The 15,507-nt window shown below is 41.1% G+C and overlaps 1 protein-coding gene across 2 annotated transcripts in view; it reads left to right on the top strand.

Moving 5' to 3' along the window:
• Window positions 1-5,271: 5,271 nt before the first annotated feature.
• The window catches only part of LOC119368772 (uncharacterized PE-PGRS family protein PE_PGRS46-like), a 12,198-nt gene continuing 1,962 nt past the window's right edge, over window positions 5,272-15,507 (top strand). The window contains exons 1-2 of one of the 2 annotated variants that reach the window (XM_037633933.1): window positions 5,272-6,170; window positions 12,950-13,611. In XM_037633933.1, coding sequence (XP_037489830.1) covers window positions 5,341-6,039 — 699 coding nt within the window. In that variant the 5' untranslated portion in view covers window positions 5,272-5,340 and the 3' untranslated portion in view covers window positions 6,040-6,170; window positions 12,950-13,611. Of the gene's footprint in view, window positions 6,171-12,949; window positions 13,612-15,507 lie in introns of those variants that run through there. The other variant, XM_037633932.1, reaches the window with a different exon arrangement.

Below are 15,507 nucleotides of genomic sequence, written 5' to 3'. Positions count from 1 at the left end.
TGTATATGAGATTATTTGAACTAGTTCAATTAATACTAGTTTATTTTTAGTAAGAAAAATTTAGGTATATGAGATTATTTGAACTAGTTGAATTAATATAACTAGTTTATTTTTAGTAAATGCTTAGTTGAACTAGTTGAATTAATATAACTAGTTTATTTTTAGTAATGCTTAGTTGAACTAGTTGAATTAATAGAACTAGTTTATTTTTAGCACGAAAATTTAGGTATATGAGATTATTTGAACTAATTAAAATTTAGGTATATGAGATTATTTGAATTAATATAACTATTTTATTTTTAGTAAATTCTTAGTTGAATTAATAGAAGTAGTTGAATTAATTAAATTAGTAAGTGTTTAATGTTTCACCTAATATGAACATAGGAAATGTCGTCTGACGACGAAAAAAATTTCATTATGTGCGAATACTGTGAAGACCAGCGCGGCCAGTGCGACAGAAATTTCCTTGTTGATGATAGGCGATTCAGCATCAAGCTGGATGAGACCTTCGGATTCGATACAGTAAGTCACAACGACAAGTCTGTTTTCATAATTAAGCATGACTTATATATGCTTCATTTGCCTGACTTATAATTTTTAATTTTCACTATTCTACTAGCGCATCCCCTGCCACGCAAGAATTTTTGTCTTGGATAAGATAGGTTTCAATGATATGGAAACTATGGAGGTAAAGAGAGTTTACCTGAAAACTGAGCATGGTTACACTTTCAACGTCAAAGTATACAATGCACACACGTACACCTATTTTGAATGCAAAACTTGGCAAGCACTATGCAAGGCTTATGCATTTGAGCCTGGTATGGTTATCACCTTTGATATTCGTCTGGAAGATGATATTGAAGGTAATAGAGACATATGGGTCGATGTGCAGACGCCTCCAGCTCTACCATTATGTGAGTTCTTCTCAACTATATTTTTGTCTTTGATATTGCTTATTCAAAAATAATTAACAACTAATTTCTATTGACAGCTTATTTCCATTCAAGCAAATATGTCCGGCGCTTGGTAGACAGGACCTACTACTGTCCCGGAGCTGACCTAAACTGCGAGGAGACAAGTCATTATGTTTCATGGCTTGAGGATCTTCATACTGTCAAGACAAATTTTCTTCCTACACTTAGAAATGTTAGTACTCAAAACGTGCGACCAATAGTGATGGTATTGAACTACGGTCACATCTATTTAGGAATGATGGTAATATTTTTACTATCTGTCCTCAGTGCATCTTTTGCATACATAATTTTTTTGCAAAACTTTAATTGCTAAGTATATTAATTAAGTACTATAGGATGTTGTTCAACAGGGACTCCCGGTGACAGTTGTGCCTCAGGGGATCGAGACTAATGGTCGCATGTTAATTGTTAGCTTACGGCCAAGATATCCTGCATTGCACATGAATGCATTCAGGATTTCTAGAAGCGATGAATGCTTAATAGTGAAAGATTGCAGGAAAATTGTTAACGATCATAGAGAAGTGCTAGGGGGCAGCAATGAGAAGCGCATCTCACGATTAGGAGACAGATTCATCTGTATGCTCCAGTATGATGATTCAAGAGAGTTATACATGTTCTATGCTATTTTACCAAAGAGAGAGTAGCTAGCAGGAGTGATTTAGCTAGTTCATGCTACTCTTAGTACTTGTCCTTTCATGTCCGTGTTCTTCGTTCTGAACTTAATCTCAAAGAGTGATTTGCTTTTGTGGTGTTATATATGAACGCTTATAATACCATGACAATCATGTTGAACTCGATGATATTTTTGCTTCTGGTACAAGTGAATGTTTCTTCTTTAAGCTACTGTTGGTGGTGATTAGATAGCGGTAATTACTATGATGATTAAATAGTGATAATGACGACTACGATGATTTTTAGCTAGCTAGCTAGAGTATATATATATACTCATGTTGATGATATGATGCAAGAGTTTTTATATTAATATGATGATGATGATGAGTTGCTATATCATTTAATGAAAGAAAACCACAGATTAGTTTCAGCTAGATGGATCCTACCTAAGTGATCAAGTATATATATATGCCATATACTTAATCACTTAGCTAGCTAGATCATGCATCCAGTCCAAACTAATCGCGGTACTTTCACCTAATGATTTGACAACTCATTATAATGTAAAACAATCACTAAATTAAATTGAAAACACAAAATTAAAGGAAAAATTAAAAAACAAAACACCCAAACATTTAGTATCGGTTAGTGTTATCAACCGGTACTAAAGCCCTACGCGCACCTGGGCCTGGCTCGTGCCACGTGTTTCTACTTTAGCGCCGGTTCGTGATGAACAGGTACTAAAGGGGGGGGCTTTAGTCCCACTCTTTAGTGCCGGTTGGCGAACCGGCACTAAAGGCCGTCACGAACCGGCACTAAAGGCCGTCACGAACCGGCACTAAAGGCCGGTTCTGCACTAGTGCTAAATATGGTTTGATCTGTTCCACAGGAGAACCAGATGAACCAAAAACTCTTGCTGCAGCACTTTGTGATGATAAGTGGAAGAAGGCAATGAATGAGGAATACATGGCACTAAAAAAACAAAACATGGCACCTGGTTCCACCACAGCAAGGTAAAATTTTAATTCATTGCAAGTGGGTTTTCAGAATTAAGAGGAGATCTGATGGAACCATTGACCGTTATAAGGCTAGGCTCGTTGCAAAAGGTTTCAAGCGACTATATGGCATAGACTACGAGGATACCTTTAGTCCTATGGTAAAAGCTGCCACTACTCGTCTCGTTTTGTCTATTGTTGTTTCTAGAGGATGGAGTCTCAGGCAGTTTGATGTACAGAATGCGTTTCTTCATGGTGTTCTGGAAGAGGATGTGTACATGAAACAACCTCCTGGGTTTGAAAGTAAGAGTACTCCTTATGTGTGTAAACTTGATAAAGCTCTATATGAATTAAAACAAGCTCCAAGAGCATGGTATTCTCGCCTCTGTCACGGGATGCAAAAACTTGGATTTGTTCCTTCTAAATCAGACACATCGTTGTTTATTTATAACAAGTCCAATACATGCATATTTGTTCTCATCTATGTTGATGACATTATTGTGACTAGTTCATCTAATGAAGCAATCAGAGGTCTCTTAAAGGACCTGAGTGCAGAGTTTGCATTAAAGGATCTTGGAGACTTGCACTTCTTCCTTGGGATTGAGGTAAAGAAACATCAGAATGGACTTCATCTCTCTCAAGCAAAATATGCAGCTGATCTGGTAAAAAGAGCAGGATTGCAAGGTTGTAAACTCTCACTCACTCCATTATCCAGCTCAGAAAAATTGTCTCTTGCAGAAGGTAAAATTTTGAGTCAGGAAGATAGCACAAAATATAGAAGTCTCGTAGGAGCTCTTCAATATCTAACTCTTACCAGACCAGATTTATCTCTTACTGTCAACAAAGTCTGCTAGATTTTGCATGCACCTACTGATGTTCACTTGACAGCTGCCAAGCGTATAGTCAGATATGTTAAACATACTCTCAATATAGGTCTAAATTTCAGCAAGTCATCTTCTACTCTTGTCATTGCCTTTTCTGATTCAGACTGGGCAGGGTGTCTGGATGACAGACGCTCAATAGGTGGTTTTGCAGTCTTTTTTGGACCTAACTTAATATCATGGTGTGCACGCAAACAGGCTACTGTATCCAGGTCGAGCACTGAGGTAGAGTACAAGGCATTAGCAAATGCTACAACTGAAATCATATGGGTTCAGTCTATGTTGAAAGAGCTTGGGGTAAAGAGTAAACAAGCTCCATGTCTATGGTGTGACAATCTTGAAGCCACTTATCTTTCTGCTAATCCTGTCTTCCATGCCAAAACAAAAGCACATAGAGATAGACTTTCATTTTGTCAGAGAGAGAGAGTTGCACAAAAGCAACTTGATATTCGATTTGTGCATTCAAAGGATCAGATTGCAGATGGATTTAGAAAGCCTTTGCCCACAAGGAGTTTTGAAGAATTCAAGCATAATCTCAACTTAATGAAGCTGTGATTACGGGAGGATGTTGAACGTAATGTGGTTGCACCACCCGGCGCATGAGGTAGTTAGGATAGATAGATAGAGATAGATTGTTTTCCTTTCTCTCCAAGTTCTACCTCTTTCTTGAATATCTCTCTCTCTCTTGTAATCTCAACAATGTATGCGCTATGGTTGGGAGGTGCGCCCCAACTCCATATAACACGAACCTGTCGGCCTCAACAGGCTAAGACGTTTCCAGCTATCGCACATTACTGAACTAGATGAAATTAAGTATGTATGGAATGTTGTGTAAACTCGAAACTAAGCGTGTCAGTTATCTACGAGCGTTTAATTATTAGAGGAAGTCTATGAATGAATAAGCAGAAGGGGAAAGTACTCGGCATACAGTCGGGACATCAAATAAAATCTGACACAGAATGTGACCATTTGATGTACTATCCGACACTTCAGCAACCAACGAAATTCAGTATTACTACTTCACTTCAAAAGGGAAGAAATAATTCCAAATACAACGATGAAATAACTCCAGTCTCTTATTTGTCGGGTGACTCTGGCTGATGCCACTGATAGTTTTCATCCTTCAAATAACTCTCCCAGCATCAACTCCAAAACCTCGGACTGTTGCTTCCCTGGCTAACCTGTTCAGATAGCTCTGGATGCTCCTTCAGGTAGTCACGATAATCTGAAATAACTTTCTCGATGATAGCTCTCCGCAGCGCATCTCTGATCTGGGGATCCGGAACCTTCCAGAACTTCTGAGTTTGCTATGTTTTATAAAATGCTGACTCGAATTTAGCTAGAGGAGAAGTGTTGACCCAACGACCTAGAAGTCCAGGAGAATTCCATTTCTGTATGTAGGACAACACATGTGCCCAAGAAAAATGAAGATATAAATCCATGTACATCTCGCATTCTGTTGTAAGTTTAATTCCCAGAAGCTGCGCAACAAAATAGGAGTTGTTCTGCAGGAACATACACCCGAGGCTTGGATCGAAGAACCAATCTGAGTTTCTCTGAAGCTGATCCTTCAGATAATCTATTGTTCCATCTATCACGTCACGAAGCTTTACGGTGTTTTGGCTTTGTGCAGAGTTCAACGTGGAAGCACATGCTTTCCTTATCCACAGTATGCAATCCACCAAGGACCGAACCTTTCTGTGAATTCCGCCTCCGCTTTCTTCAAGCTCCTCGATATCCCACGAGAGATCATAATAATCTGTCCTGATGTCCATCATGGTGCTGGATATGGCCTGAACTAACCTGGTTTCTTCTGTCTTCAACGAGATGCTTATCTCATCGAAAATGCGTTGGGCTTGAGGCATAAAAAAGGTTTGCATGGTCAATATATCGCTTGTCTTGCATATCTGCGATAAAAAAGGTTTGCATGAAGAAGAAAGTCCCCAGGCAGGATGGGACGCGACGCGGAGCGAGGGGGAGGCAATTCCTCACCTACCGGCATTAATGGCGCCGCGGCCTCCATTAATACCATCATGGCCTTATCCCCTCCAGTTTCCCATCCTCATCCTCCCCATCTCAGATCGAGCCGCGATTCCCTGGGTGCCACGGACAGATCTGGCGAGAGAGATGGTGGGAGGGGCGCGACGCGGAGCAAGGGCGCGGCGGCTGCGACCCGCGCATCAGGTGGCGACGCCGCCCCAGCCTCCGCCGCCGGTGGCGACGCTCCCGGAGATCGACGCGTCGTCGCCGGAAGCGCTGGCGGAGATGCGTCGGGTGGTGAGGGAGATATTCCCAAACCGCTCCAAGTGGCCCGACATCTTCATGGAGATCCTGCGACATGCGGCGTTCGAGGAGCGCGCTCGCTTTGCGGGCGACGACGGTGGGATGGACTTCGAGTTCATCTTCTGGGCGATTCAGGAGGCGGAGTCATCAGACCCGAGGCAGGCGGCGAGATGGGCGCGTTTCAAGACAAGCTCGCTGTCAAGGCTCAACATACGCCCTCCGCCGGTGCTGCAGATCTCCCGCATCCCTCCAGAAGCGCTGCCTCCGGGGGCCGTCCTCCCCAGGGTCCCTTGAAGCTTCTGCAATCCGGCGCATGGGCCTTGCAGGGTGCCCCCGCCCTGCAAACAAGGCGCAGGAGGACCAGGGGATCCACCTTGGAACCTCCACCATGGTCGGGTGATTGCGGGGAGAAACCCCGTTCAAAGGTACGAAACAATCGACCCAATTTTTGTTCATGTGCCTTGCTGAATTCGCAATCTGAAGTTCATTTGATTGGGGATTCCCAAATTGTTTTGGGTGGGGAATTTGGTAAAATGATTGTCCCGGATACAATTGGAAGGGTTGTCCCTTCGTTTAGTCCTTGCAATTCTTCATGCATCTCTGGAACACCCCGAAACGCCAATTGTGTTCTGTTTCCGGTGAGTCCTGCGGACTCCGATGAGCTCGCTTGTGCGAGGACGGCGGGACTGTGTTCAAACCAACCAATCGCGGCTGTGGAGCCGACCCCCATCCCATCTCCGTTGATCCGTGGATGTGTGGTTGGGAGGAAAACGGGTTTTCAAAAGGCGTGTCTTGAACCAGTAAACAGGGTTGGGGAGGAGGTGGCGGATTTCTTTAAGAAAAAACTACAAATCTGTCTTGTAAAAGGGACAACTTTTTTCAAAAATATTAGCCCACAACTTATTTACAATTAACTAAAATGTCAAGATCACAATCGTTTACAATTAAGGTCGAAAATCAAAACACTAGCGGGTGCCTAAGTTTTACACATGAAAAATTCAAAAAACAAAATAGTCTCCCATTGTGCACAAGTTTGTATCTTGAATGACAAACAATGTTGACTAAGGAATTTTTCATTTTCTTTATACGAAAAAACCATTTTCCATTTTTCGAGTGCAGAAAATGAGGTTTTTTTGTGAAGAACCTACCAAATAATTTTTGCAAAATTGGACCAAATCAATTTTCTAAAATACTTGGCCATATTTAATGCATAATTGACTAAATGGTTGGGTGTCAAAGGCTTTTATCCACCTCTCGTGAAAAAGACAAATTTCTGCCGATTCAGGTGGAAGCGGGTCAAATTTGAACTGCGGCTGCCTCATAGTTTGCTATTTATGTTTCCTAAAAATCATTTCTACGTACAAAAGTATCTATTTAATCAGAGAAACACCAAAAGTTTTCCAAGATTCAACCACTAGCTAGGAACGGTCATGCCTCCCGTTTTGACCGTATTTTGAAACGGGCATGAAAAATTTAAAAAAAATGGAAAACCTTCGCATTGTGTCATTATATATGGCCAAGTTACCAGGAAAAATAATAAACTTGTAATATGATAATTATTTTGAAAAAGTGTTCTCAGAAACGAGCTATCGTGTGTGGAGATCAATGGCTTTCAAGCCAAATGATCAATCTTATAGCCACATTCATAACATAGTTTGTTAAAAATGATCTCATATTGTGCACAAGGGTGAATATTGGAATGGGAAACAATGTTGCCTATGAAATTTTTCATTTTGTTTGAACAAAAAAATCATTTTCCATTTTTGAGTGCCCGAACCTACCAAATAATTGTTGCAAAATTGGACCAAATCAATTTTCTAAAATTCTAGGCCATATTTAATGCATAATTAACCAGATGGTTGGGTGTCAAAAGCTTTTATCCATCTCTCGTGAAAAAGACAAATTTATGCCGATTCAGCTGGAAGCGGGTCAAATTTGAACTGCAGCTGCCTCATAGTTTTCTATTTATTTTTCCCAAAAAACATTTCTAGGTACAAAAGTATGTATTTAATCAAGGAAACACCAAAAGTTTTTCAAGATTCAACAACTAGCTAGAAACGTCATGCTCGTCGTTTTGACCGCATTTTAAAACGGACATGAAAAATTCAAAAGAAATCAAAAAAATGGAAAAACCTTTGCATTGTGTCACTATATGTGGTCAAGTTACTAGGAAAAATTATAAGCTTGTAATATAATAATTATTTTTAAAAATTATAATTATTTTTAAAAATGATAATTATTTTAAAAAAAGTGTTCTCACAAACGAGCTATCATGTGTGAAGATCAATGGCTTTCAAGCTAGATGGTCAATCTTATGGCCACATTCATGGCATAGTTTGTTCAAATGATCTCATATTGTGCACAAGGGTGCATATTGGAATGACAAACAATGTTGACTAAGGAATTTTTCATTTACTTTGCACGAAAAAATCATTTTCCATTTTTCGAGTGCCTAAAATGAGGTTTTTTTGTGAAGAACCTACAAAATAATTGTTGCAAAATTAGACCGAATTAATTTTATAGAATACTAGGCCATATTTAATGCATAATTGACCAAATGGTCGGGTGTCAAAAGCTTTTATCCACATCTCATGAAAAAGACAAATTTCTGGCAATTTAGCTGGAAGCGGGTCAAATTTGAACTGCGGCTGCCTCATAGTTTGCTATTTATTTTTCCTAAAAATCATTTCTAGTTACCAAAGTATCTATTTAAGCATAGAAACACCAAAAAAATTTCAAGATTCAACCACTAGTTAGGAACAGTCATGCCCGCCGTTTTGACCGCATTTTGAAACGGGCATGAAAAATTCAAAAAAAAACAAAAATATGGAAAAGCTTCGCATTGTGTCATTATATGTGGTCAAGTTACCAGGAAAAATAATAAACTTGTAATATGATAATTATTTAAAAAAAATCTCAGAAACGAGCTATCATGTGTAGAGATCAATGACTTTCAAGCCAGATGATCAATCTTATGGCCATATTCATGGCATAGTTTGTTCAAATGATCTCATATTGTTCACAAGGGTGCATATTGGAATGGCAAACAATGTTGCCTAAGGAAGTTTTCATTTTCTTTCTACAAAAAAATCATTTTCCATTTTTCGAGTGCCCAAAATGAGGTTTTTTGTGAAGAATCTACCAAATAATTGTTGCAAAATGGGACCAAATCAATTTTAAAAAAAATATTAGGAAATATTTAATGCAGAATTGACAAAATGGTTGGATGTCAAAAGTTTTGATCCACCTCTCGTGAAAAAGACAAATTTCCGCCGATTCAGTAGGAAATTGGTCAAATTTGATCTACGACTGCTTTATAGTTTGCTCTTTATTTTTTCCAAAAATCATTTCTAGTTACATAAGTATCTATTTAATCAGAAATATATGGTTTGGTGGCGATATGTTGAGGTTTGGACGGTAGCCGAGGGCCCCAACTCCAAAGCGCGTAAAGTTGCATGCTCGCCACGTGGACACCGCATGACTGTGGCGTTGACATGTGTTTTGGGCAGCCTAGACATGTCTAGTGGGTTGGGCACTCCCCAGGTAGGTGCTAGGAAGAAAATGACACCAGAAGCTTCTCACGAGGAGACCGAACTATGCTCAAATATGAATTAGCAGCCAAGTGTTTGATTACCGGTATGAGAAATGCACATGGCCAATTGACTTGTGTTTTGGCTGAGGATGAGCATCTACTAAGAAGACTGCCTTCACAAATTTTCAGCTCAAAAGGAGGAGCCTAGGTGGTACTTTCTTTGCAAAGTACCACACTGGACAGAAATATGAATGTTGAAGTTTGGCTCAAAATAATGAATCGATTGAGCTGAAATTTGGTGGAGGATAGTTATTTGGGTATAGGAAAGCACTGTAGAAAATTGATATCATTTGGGCATGCCAAAGTATTACTTCCTTCACAATGCTCTTCTCTGGACAGAAACTTGGGAAAATTAGCAAGAGAAAGTGGATAAATGAAATGAGCTCAAATTTGGTGTAGGTAGGTTACATAGGTATGGTCATGCCCTGGTAAATTTTCAGATCATTTGGGCAAGCCTAGCTAGTACTTACTCCCTCCGTTCGGAATTACTTGTCACAAAAATGGATGTATCTACAACTAAAATACATCTAGATACATTCACTTCTTGGACGAGTAATTTCGTACGAAGGGAGTACTTCACAAAGCTTCTCTCAAGATAGAAACTTTGGAAATTTTCTGAGAAAGATTTATTGAAAAATGGAGCTGAATATTATCATGTGGCAATGATTTGGGTATGGAAGAGTGCCCAAAAAGTTTGAGGGTAATAAGAGGGGATCTAGATAACACTTGCTTTGCAATGTGCCAATCTGGCCATAAAATAAAAATTGAACCTGGGCTCACATAGATGATTTGATTGAGCTGCAATTTGGAGGAGGGTGATAATTTAGGCATATGAAGGAACTGTATAAATTTCATGTCATTTGGATATATAAAATGGTACTTCCTTCACAACGTTTCTAGGTGGATAGAAACTTTGCAAATTTGCCGAGAAAGATTTACTGGGCAAATGGAGGTGAATTTTGTCATGAGGCAATGATTTGGATAGGAAAGAGTGTCCAAAATTTTTTAGGGCAATCAAGAATATATAAATCGCACTTTCTTCACAAAGTGCTATTCTGAACAGAATAGGACAATGAATATTGTTGAATTATTTTTGAACTAGGCAAGGAAGGATTTTTACATATTTGACAAAGATATGACCCAAAATTTATGAGATTTTTTTAGGAATTTTAAGAATGACAGAAATATAGGTTGCTTCATAACCTAGGACAAAAATTGACACATGAACATGACACATAGGCAAAACTGATGAGGTGGCGCCTAGTCATAGCAATCCGCCACAATTTATAAGGTTATGACCATCTATATTGGTCGTGATCAGTTAGAAATAAGGCAGCAGACCAGTGCTGTCTGCTTTATGACCATTTCATGTAAGGAAATTATGATATTTCTGACCAAAATGATCGTTATAGTTTAGGGTTTGGAGCCCCCCGAACAGTTTTTGACCAATTGATCTCAGTCATAGATTTATGACCAATTCTTCCAGAGTCACTGACAGAAGATTACAAGTTGACATATTTCTTGTAGTGCTAGTGGGAAAATCTAGTAACTCGGGAGACTATGCTTTTTTGTTTCCTTCATTTTTGCTGTCTAGTTCTGTATGTACTGTAGATGTTGATTGAAAATATACCGCCTTCAAGATTCTGGCACTTAAAGTGTCCGGGCTCGCCTCAAGCAGCCTTCCTAGTGGGAAAATCCAGTAACTGGGGAGACTATGTTTTTTTGTTTCCTTCATTTTTTCAATATAAGAAAACTATTTTCCAATCGACCGGACGTTAATGATAGATCCGTCAGAGTTGCTTCGAGATAAAAACAACATGGGTTGATTGAAAATATACCGCATTCAAGATTCTGGCAATTAAAGTGTCCGGGCTCGCCTCAAGCAGCCTTCCTAATAAGTAACTCAGGAGACTATGCTTTTTTGTTTCCTTCATATTTTAAATACGAAAAAGCTATTCTTCAGTCGACTGGACATTAAGAATAGATCCGTAAGAGTCGCTCCGAGATAAAAACAACATGGTGAATACCAGGTCGTTGTTGGTTGTGGCCAGCTTAGGCCAATCTCGTTAATAAACAAAGCTAGGTTGTGTACGTGTTAAATTGAAGGAATTTTACCTACTATTAAACAACAACACAATAGCTACAAGCAATAAAACTTTGGTTTTGGCACACTAAGAAATTGAACCAAATAACCCGCAAACGTCTTAGTTTTAACCTTCCTAAAACCTCGAGAGATGCACGATCCGCTCCGCATGTAGTGCTCACATGCTTCCGCTTTTTCTTTTCTTGATCTTTGTTTGCTTTAATCATACCACACGGCTGGTTTTTCTGCGATTACGTAGCAACTAAGCTACGGAATGAATTATGCATGAATGCTAAGTTACATCACAATAGATCCAAAGAGAAAGTTAAAATCCAGACGACCGGAAGTTAACAACAGATCCAAACAACCCAGCGACCGCTCGATCCGGTTCTCCTGCGCGACAATTGCTCGATCCGCATTCTTTTTCCAGTCTCATGCGTGAAAAGAAAAAAAAAAGGCGCCACTAAGAATTGAACACACAGCCTATTGGTTGAGACCATAACACACTACCAGCTGAGCTAACTTTATGTCCTGTTTTTATGCAGATTACATGTATTTTATAACTTATTAAATGAGTGTAAAAGGAAAGGGAAACGTTGCAGACCGGCGGACCGGCCTAACCGCGCGCCGGTCGCGTGCGCAGCGTACGATTCGCATTGATCGACTGGCTCCTGTTGCACGACGGGCGCACATGCTGGTGGGCCTGGGCCGCCTTTCCCAACCGCTTTTCGTCCCACACGTGTCCACTTGTTTTCTTTTTTCCGATGCAATTGCCATGGACAGCCCGGCAAGCTACGACCGGTTAATATTGAGCTATAATAGGTGAGTCGTTTTGATGGACCGGCGTAATTTTTTGTTGTGACCGGCGCCAATGAGGCATTTTTTGCTACAACCGACGAGTCGTTCTTATGGGACCGGTGTGACCTTTTGTGATGACCAGAGACGGCGAACTTTTTATTGGTACAAACGACGAGTAGTTTTGCTGGGACGGTGTTGTTTTTCGCGGTGACCAGAGACGCGTTTTTTTTTTTTTTGCTAGATACGATGAATTGTTTTGCTTGGACAGGTGAAAATTTTTGCTGTGTCCTACCGATAGTAAAGCCTTTTTTTCTGCAAAACGGCTATCATTATTGCTGGGATCGGCGAGACTTTTTGTTGCGATCGGCGAAAATTTTGTGCTGCATCCCACCAATGGCAAGTTACATTTTTTTGTTGGAATCAGCAATCATTTTTGTTGGGACCGGTGACCGGCGAGAATTTTTGCTACAACCTGATGATTGCAAGTAATTTTCCTTTTGCTGGCGATCATTTGTGATGGGACTGGCGAGAAATTTTATTACGATTAACGGCCGGCGAGATTATTTTTTACGACTGACGACCGGCGAGAATTTTTGCTACGTCCCCGCAATGGCAAGCCTTCTTTTTGCTCGAACCGTTGATCAATTTTGCTGGGAGCGGTGAGAATTTTTGTTGCGACCAGCGAGATTTTTTGTTGCTGAGAATTTATGAAGTTTCTTTTTCTGGGATAGGAGGAGATTATTTGTTGGGACTGGCGGGACGGAAAGCTGCGACTGGCAAGCTGATTTGTTGGGACCAGCACAGGCCATGGTACAACAAGCTTTTTGCGTGAGGCAACAACGACGAGTTATGACGGTGAAGCAGAGCTGCGGCAACGAGCTGCGACAGTGGACGGGGCATTCATGGTCACCTTCCAGCTTCCACTTCTTCGCTTGAAGCTTTTTTAGAGGCCGGTTGTAGCTTTCTCGGCCGCCGGTCATAACATTTTACAGTGCTAGTTGCAGCACCTCCGCGTGCCGGTCACAACCCATGCTTTCTCTGGTTGCAGCAAAAAACAATATCGGTAGTATCTTTCTCGGCCGCCGCTCGTAGCATTTTCCGGTGTTGGTTGCAGCTCCTCCGTGCGCCGGTCACAGCCCCAACTTTCACCGGTTGCAGCAAAAAAAACTCCATCCGTAGCAATTGGCACACTGGTTGCAACTTCACCGTGCACCGAGCGCAGCTCTACCGTAGCCGTTTGCAGCTGGGAGCATCCGGCCTGGATGCTACGACCGATGTGCGCTGCCCAGATGCTGCAACCGGCATGGGGTGTGACTGGGATCAATAGATCAGTTTGCTGCAACTAGCATGGTGCGCGGCATCTGACGACATGACATGATAGCTTTCTCTGCAACCAGGCGCCTGCTTTTGCTTGAACCGGCGACAACGAGTGTTACATCAACAGTGGTGTGTGTGCTGAAACGGGCGACTATGGATACTACCACCGGTGAGCGACGCTAAGGCCGGCGGTGGCGAGCGCTGCTGCGAGTCGCGGCCCAACGGCGAGGAAGATGTGTCGCGGTCGATGGAGACGGTGGCGGCCGTCATCTACGACTATACAGCACGTGTACGCGTACACAGGACGAGTGTTGCGCGTGCGACGGGCTGGGAACACGGGCTGGCCTGGAAACACGTAAATCACCCACATGTACAACACATGCAAAGAGCTGGGAAAGAAAGAGACTAGTGCATCGAGTGGTTGCGCACGCCCCCATCGTGCGGCTGGCGAGCGACCGGCCTGGCGCTTGCGCCGGTCCGCCGGCGCCTATCAGCCCCCAAAAGGAAAACAACTCGATCCACTTCTCTCACGCGATAAAACCGCTCGATTCTTTTTTGCCAGTCTCGCGTGAAAGAAAGGGCTCTACTAGGAATTGAACACAAAACCTGCTGGTTGAGGCCACTGTGCACTACCACCTGAGCTAAGTTTTTGTCTGATTTTTTATTGATTAGATGGATTTTACACCTTATTAAATGAGTGGAAAAGAAAAAAAACAATGCCTACTTTGAAGAGTGGACAAAACCATCTGATCCAAGTTTTTTAAAGGAGTAATGCATCGTCTTATGCTTTTCCTTTTTCATAATGATGAACATTTTGTAGAGAAATTAATATTCCGCACCCTATAAAATTCGAACAACAGTCATTTTCTTATGTGTCACCAAAAAAGAATTTGTTTTGAAACATCCCCGATAAATTTACGCACCACAAACTTGATAGCTTACGTACAAACATCGTGGTAGCTTTTCTTTACCTGAAAAAACTATTAAAAACATCCTCAGTAACTTATGTGTAAATAGCATGGTAATATACGTGTCGCGGACCTGATAACTACATATAAATTCCATGGTAACTTATAAGCCAATGGAAAAAACCGTTCAAACATCCCCCCGATAAGTTTTGTGTAAGTATCGTCGTAACTTACGTACCAAATACCGAGCCATTAACACATTTAGTTATCCCGATACAGAGGTAGTGTCACCTCCAAAAAAGGCGGCTAGGGTTTCTACCTCCCATCGGCGGCGCCGTCGATCTGCCACGTCTCCGGTGGCGTTATCGCATGGGAGCGTGGTGGATCCCGGCGCTTGCCAGCGGGTGGGCTCTGTTTTTTTTTGTGCTTTAAGTTTTGTTAGGGTTTGTGTCTAGCTCAAGAAGATGAGACGACAGTAGCTTCTTGAAGTTATCGGGCTAGATGTACTATAGTTACCAACATGGTTATTTGTTTATTTTGTAGTTATTGGGCTAGATGTACTATAGTTACCAACATGGTTATTTTGTAGTTATCGGTCTAGATGTACTATAGTTACCAACATGGTTATTTTGTAGTTATCGAGCCAGATGTACTATAGTTGCCAACATGGTTACTGTGCAGTTATCGGGCCAGATGTACTATAGTTATCAACATGGTTCATTTTCATAGTTATCTGGCTGCATGTGATATAATACACACCTGGTAGCTTATGCAAAAATAACATGATAATTTACACATCACAGACCTGATAACTCATGCACAAACACTGTGATAACTTTGACCCGAGAAAAAAAATTGTTGAAGACCCTCCCCATAGCTTCTGCATAAGTAACATGATAATTTACACACCACAGACATGATAACTCACGCACAAACACTATGATAACTGTGACCCGGGAGAAAAAGTAGTTGTAGATACCCCGATAGCTTCAGCACAAATAGCATGATAATTTACACAACACAAACCTGATAACTCATGCGCAAACACCATGATAACTTTACCG

This window comes from Triticum dicoccoides, chromosome 2B (assembly GCF_002162155.2).
Source record: "Triticum dicoccoides isolate Atlit2015 ecotype Zavitan chromosome 2B, WEW_v2.0, whole genome shotgun sequence".
NCBI lineage: Eukaryota > Viridiplantae > Streptophyta > Magnoliopsida > Poales > Poaceae > Triticum > Triticum dicoccoides.
The sequence above is the reverse complement of the archived record's forward strand: the minus strand, read 5'-3'. Positions and strand labels throughout refer to the sequence as shown.